At 40.1% G+C, this 5,819-nt stretch overlaps 1 protein-coding gene across 2 annotated transcripts in view; it reads left to right on the top strand.

Annotated features, from left to right (window-relative positions):
- Positions 1–5,819, top strand: part of ccdc80 (coiled-coil domain containing 80) — a gene marked incomplete at its 3' end in the record, with an annotated part of 18,704 nt that overhangs the window by 2,089 nt on the left and 10,796 nt on the right. Inside the window, 3 exon segments of one of the 2 annotated variants that reach the window (XM_035676423.1) lie at positions 1,178–1,659; positions 2,805–3,152; positions 4,578–4,734. In XM_035676423.1, coding sequence (XP_035532316.1) covers positions 1,178–1,659; positions 2,805–3,152; positions 4,578–4,734 — 987 coding nt within the window. 2 annotated transcript variants of the gene reach the window in all.

Here is a 5,819-nt window from a genome sequence, read left to right as displayed (position 1 = left end):
AAAACTTTAGAAATCAACATTTGTGTATTCAGAGATTCTGGAAGTTTTAATGAGGCAGAAGGAGGAGATGATTTTTCAAGGGTTTTAATGTGGAAATTAGACTTTTTTTGTTGAAAAAACATATCAGACAGAAATTGTTGTTCCAAACAGACTATTTGTATGTATGCCTTAATACATGATTGGAAGGGATCTTAATATATCTTACTATATCCATGTAAATGGGCAGATGACAAAATTAAAACATATTTTCTCCCACTCTAGTGGTATGCAGATAAGCCTCGCCGATTTTGGTTCCATTTGTTTTTTAGAAACACAACTGTAAAACCTGCACTCCAACACAATGGCAGTGAATATACTTTTATTTGTGGTTCTCACACCAATGAACATTCACATTAAGTGTTTTCTGGTTATTCATTATCAACAGAACACTCTGTTTTCATAGAGGCTATTTCATCAGAAGAAAATAGTTTCAGTGAAAACACTTTGTTTTTTTGTGGATTATCCAGAGTTAATGGGACAATGTTCTTGGAATGAAAGGTTGCTGTGTACATTTTATTCTCAAAAAGCTATCTGCATGGCTAGATATAACTAGAGGAGAATATGTTTTTTATGGAATTTAGTTTTAATCCATGATCCTTACAAAAGTATACACTAATTAAAAGTACTGCAATATGATATGTATATATTTTTTTAAATACGTGTTAATCAGTTCCACATTGTGACAGCTGTCACTGATATAGAGAGTACAGTCAGTAACATAGTCTCCCAGTCCTCCTTCATGCAGTAAACAGAGGATACACTTCCTGGTATCCTGTTCCCACTTTATCCAATCAGGAGAGAGAACTCCACAAAGAGGCCGTCCTCAACGGCAGGCAGCAGAATGTCAGTGTGGACTGAAAATAACGGACAGGAACAGCACCTTGAAGCAGGTCATCTGGAAATACTTGAAAAGTGTCAGGACATTTTCACACTAGAATGTATTATGACTAAACAATTTAGGTCAACTTTGTTGGTCTAATGTAATATTGTTGTAGCAATCTACTGTCTCTAGGTACTTTCTCACAAAATAGGAAAGTATTTAAAGACAGCTTTTTATCTATCTATCTATCTATCTATCTATCTATCTATCTATCTATCTATCTTGTCATGTCCATGTCTTTCTGTGTGTGTGGACCAGTAGATACACCAGTAGAAAGAAAACCAGGCAAGAAGATCCCAAGAAAGCCTACAACAACAACAACCACCACAACAACTACACAGCCAACCACAACAACAACCACCACCACAACTACAACACAGCCCACCACCACCACAACCAGAGCAACAACAACCACAACTAAAGCCACAACCACCACCAAACCCACCACTACCACCACCCGAAGAACCACCACAAAACGACCCACCACCACCACCACCACTACCACTACCCAGAGACCAACCAGAGCCCACACCACAGCCCTGTGGCTCCCAGCCGCCAGAACCACTGCTGACCCTTACTACAACCGCAGAGAGAGGGAGAGGTACCCGGCTAAAACCACCCCAGCTGGAGATAATCGCACTGACAAGGACAACGGAGATCCACACAGCCACAAGCTGGTACCTGCCACACATAAACCCTCCAGGGTCAAACCCACCCGGAAGAAGAACGGGGGAGAGAAGGTGATACAAATGTATTTGATTTGCTAAAAGTGCCTGGGGTTCATTCTGTATATAGGCTGCTAAACTTGTGGAAAACATCAGTACTAAAACCATACTTTTTTTTTTTTTTTCCAAAACTCTTTTTATTAGCATTTTTTCAAAAACAACCATTTTCAGTGCATTTGTGATTTGTGTATAGGACAAAAGAAGAAAAAAAGGGACAATAAAGCAGGTATAAAAGTAAGACGAGTCCAAGTATTTGCATAGCTACATATATACGCATACATACATCCACACACACACAAATCTAAACACGCGTATATTCACTGCACTTACACAAGTACTAAAACCATACTTAAAGGCTTAAAGGCACCTACGGTAGACAGCGATTGGCACGCCCCAGTTTAGCTGCAAGCTAAGCAATGCACTGCTGTGGACGGAGTTGGAAACAAAATGTATTTTAGCCACTTAAAATAGGCCCACCTAAAAAAATCTGTAGCAGTTTAAGTGTACACTATATTTAGAATGTTTTCACTGTCTTACCTTTGTTTATATCAATCTATCTCTCTAATCTCTAATCTATGCTCTTCTCAAATGCGTTGACAAAAACAGTACTTTACCTCACAGAACAGGGAGTTGCTGTTCCACTCCTGTCTCGATTGGTCAGTTCATTTGACTTTGGTGATTTAACCATAGACTGTATAGTTAAAAATGTCTCTGTGCTGTCACCCATAGTTTCTGAAGAGTCTCGGGAAGCTCAGTGTGGTCGGCTCTGGCCATCGCCATCTTGGCAGTCCTGACTAAAAGCATGCCCTCAATTCTGCATAACTTTAAGCCTTAACATAATTTAGACAGGTAAAATTATGGTTAAACACACTCTTCCTAGTGCTCCTAATGGCATTTGCAAGAATCCACCACGCCTCAACAAAAACAACAAATCAGAGAAAAGAAAATCTTTATATTTTTAGATCTTTCTTGACTCTAGCTAATGCTAACTGCCAAACTAACTACCATTACCGCACTTTTTGTGTACAAGGAGATTTTTTTTTCCATGAAAGGTTTATGAAAAAGTGGGTCTTGAAAAAAAAAACAAACAGTAATGTAAAGGTATTTACATAAAAATGTGGTGGAAAGAATCAATAAACAACATATATTTATCCGTGCAGGTGCTGACTAATGAGTATGAGGACAAGTATGAACCCAGCAAGCCAACAGTCAGTGATCCCGAGGAGACTGAAACCTTCACTGTCATTAGTCCCACCAAGAAGATCAAGGGCAAGCATGATAAGCTTGACAAGAAGAAGAAAAAAAACGACAAGGCCACCAAGAAAGCCGACAGGAGAGGAGGCAAGGTCGGGAAAGAGGGGAAGATCGGGGGAAAGAAAAATGGAAAGAAGCTCTCAAAGTACCCTGAGAAAGAGGAGTACCCCAAGCCCACTAAAAGGCCAACGCCCCCTCCGAAGGGATCCCTGACCTCCTTCCTGGACTACTTTGAGAACAGGAGACGGCTGCTGGTGAGAGCATGACGTAACTCACAGTTCGTAAGAGGCTCGCTACCTCTTTTAAATCTCCGGTTTGAGTTTTCGATCAGAGGGAAAATTAGTGCTCAGACACAGTAACTACAACTCCCAGTACATACTGTGCACATACCAGTTTTAAAGAAGTAGTTTGATATTTTGGGTGTTTGTTTATCTATGATACTTTCATATCTATCTGTTCAATATAAGGCTACTGTCAGCTAGGTTAGCTTAGCATAAAAACAGCTGTCCCTGGCACTGTTCAATGGTAAGAAAATGCACAGCTTCTCAGAAACTGTGCCTTTAAACAAGCTGTCGGGGCCTCCATAAGGTTGGTATGTAACAGCTATACGTCACCTGTTATATGTGGTTGGCCTGGCCATGTGTCACTCAGAAAACAGTCAGCCAATCAGAAAAGAGGCTCATTAATACTAATCAGACAAAACGCCTATTCTTGCTAGAGCTCCAGATTGAAGTGTGAAAGAGAAGATGTAAAGCTTTATTGAGACAGGAAGAGTAAAAAATATATAATTAATTACCACGTTATATCTTTCCAAGCCCAGTCAGTGAGAACTCCAGGAAGTCACTATACCTAGCTAAGACCACAAAATGTTTCTATAAAAATGTTTTTTAGCATCCATTGAGTTTCTGCATCAGTAGTGCTTGGAACTTTAATAGTAGTTGACCTACAGGACTCTCCACCAATAAATTACATGTGGTTAACATAAAAATATTCACCATTTTACCCATTGTCTTATTTTCACAATAAGAGACAGGAAGTCGGACAAGTAGACTAGCTAATTAAAGCAGTGATCCAACAGAAATATCACAGTCATGACTAAACTATTTTGTCTTGACTTCCACTTTTGACTTGCTGGCAGTTGCTTTTCAGCCAAACTGGATGTAGCACCACCCTGCATCACTGAGGAGTTGAAAATGTGCAGCAGGAGGAGGTGATTAACAGTATATTGCAACTCCAATGATTGTTGAAAGTTTGTTTTCCAAAACAGAGTACTGCGAAGTTGTGAAAGCCAAAAAGTCTCAACATCTGGATAAGGAATCTATTTTTGATTAATTTGTATCGGTCAATAAACTGATACACCACACTTTTTGGGCAGATAATCATATAAGCTCATAATAATGCTTTATATACTGGAGTGGAATGTAATATAGGCATAAATTATGAGGCATAAACCAGCAGCTACCCGACAGGCTGTGTGCTAACAGACTGTGTGTCTCTGTTTTGCAGCCAGTATAGATTCTTATCACAGCAGTGCTGTGGGCAGGCTGGGAAAATATGGCCCATCCTCTGCCTGCAGGTTAATGTAAACATCACCTCTGCAGCACACTGTGTATGTCTGCGTGTGTGTGTTCATTGCATGACTCTCTTCTCTCCCTTCCTCCCTCCCTCTCTCCCTCCAGCTGATTACGTCCCCCAGCGAGGAGAACAGTATGTATGTTCAGCAGAGAGATGAGTACCTGGAGTCTGTGTGTGAAATGGCCATCAGGAAAGTCTCCATCATCACCATCTTTGGCTCCCTGACCAACTCCACCATGAAGATTGACCATTACCAGCTAGGTAAGTAGCTGCCACATGCAGCGCTAGCACACAGTTTCACTTCTATCATTGCAACAGATGATCGGCAGTTGTCTCAAACGTCAGCATTGACCCATCCAACCCTTCCACCTGGTTGGCCAAATGCATCCTTTACTGGACTGTGAGGGAATTAGGCAACTACTCTGTCTCAGTGGATGTTTTCCACATTCATAAATATTCTAGTAAAACTCCAAAAAGTATCTTGAGTCCGAGACCAGACGCGAGTACTACAGCACTTCATAAATACGATGAGCCTATAATTGCTAACAGTTTGACCAAATTAAATCCTACAAACTTTTTTTTTTTTTTTTGATAGGCAAAAACCAATGTGACACTGTAGAACCAAAACTTTGCTGTTGCTGTTGTGTGAGGGCTTTGGGCGAGTCTTTTGAAGTTGTTGAGATGAATATCAGGTGAACCAATTATGTTAGGACATACTACAATAAACAGTGTAAGGTATTATCTCATCTGACATGGTAAAATATCCAGTATAAATTCAGTAATTTGATGGAAGTGATATGCCCTGTTTCACAATAATGTCATTAATTAAATAAATAAAAGTGACCCAAATACTGGATTTTTACCTATATTTTCTCCATTTGTTATTTAGTAAGTCTCAGTAGTAGTCAGCGACTTGAACATTTTTTTTACACTTTCACCACTTGCTATAGCTATCGAAGCTACAATAAGTTCAGGGGAATTGTTCTCCATACAAAGAGGGAGGACTGTCTGCTGCCACGTCTGCTGTCCTGTCCTTGTTTTATCTTCTTTGCATGATGCCAGAGTAGATGCTTTCAGCAGCGATCTCTGCTATAAAATTCAGAATGCACACCGACTCTGCCAAAGCCACAGCATTGTGTATTCCTTTGTGCATGTGATACTAGACCGAGCTGGCTTCTGATTCCTGTGATCCTGGCTCCTGTGCTCTGACATTAATGTGTATGTAACCCTGTGGTGTTTACTCTCTCAGTGACAGAACTTTTATATGATTATATTATATACTTTCCAGTGATGAGCCTTCCTGTAACAAGTAAAATGAGAGTGCAGCTAGGCCTGTCACGATAACA

The sequence above is a fragment of the Morone saxatilis genome, unplaced genomic scaffold (genome assembly GCF_004916995.1).
Source record: "Morone saxatilis isolate NCDOM2014 unplaced genomic scaffold, NCSU_SB_2.0 Contig5, whole genome shotgun sequence".
Classification (NCBI taxonomy): Eukaryota; Metazoa; Chordata; class Actinopteri; family Moronidae; genus Morone; species Morone saxatilis.
The sequence above is the reverse complement of the archived record's forward strand: the minus strand, read 5'-3'. Positions and strand labels throughout refer to the sequence as shown.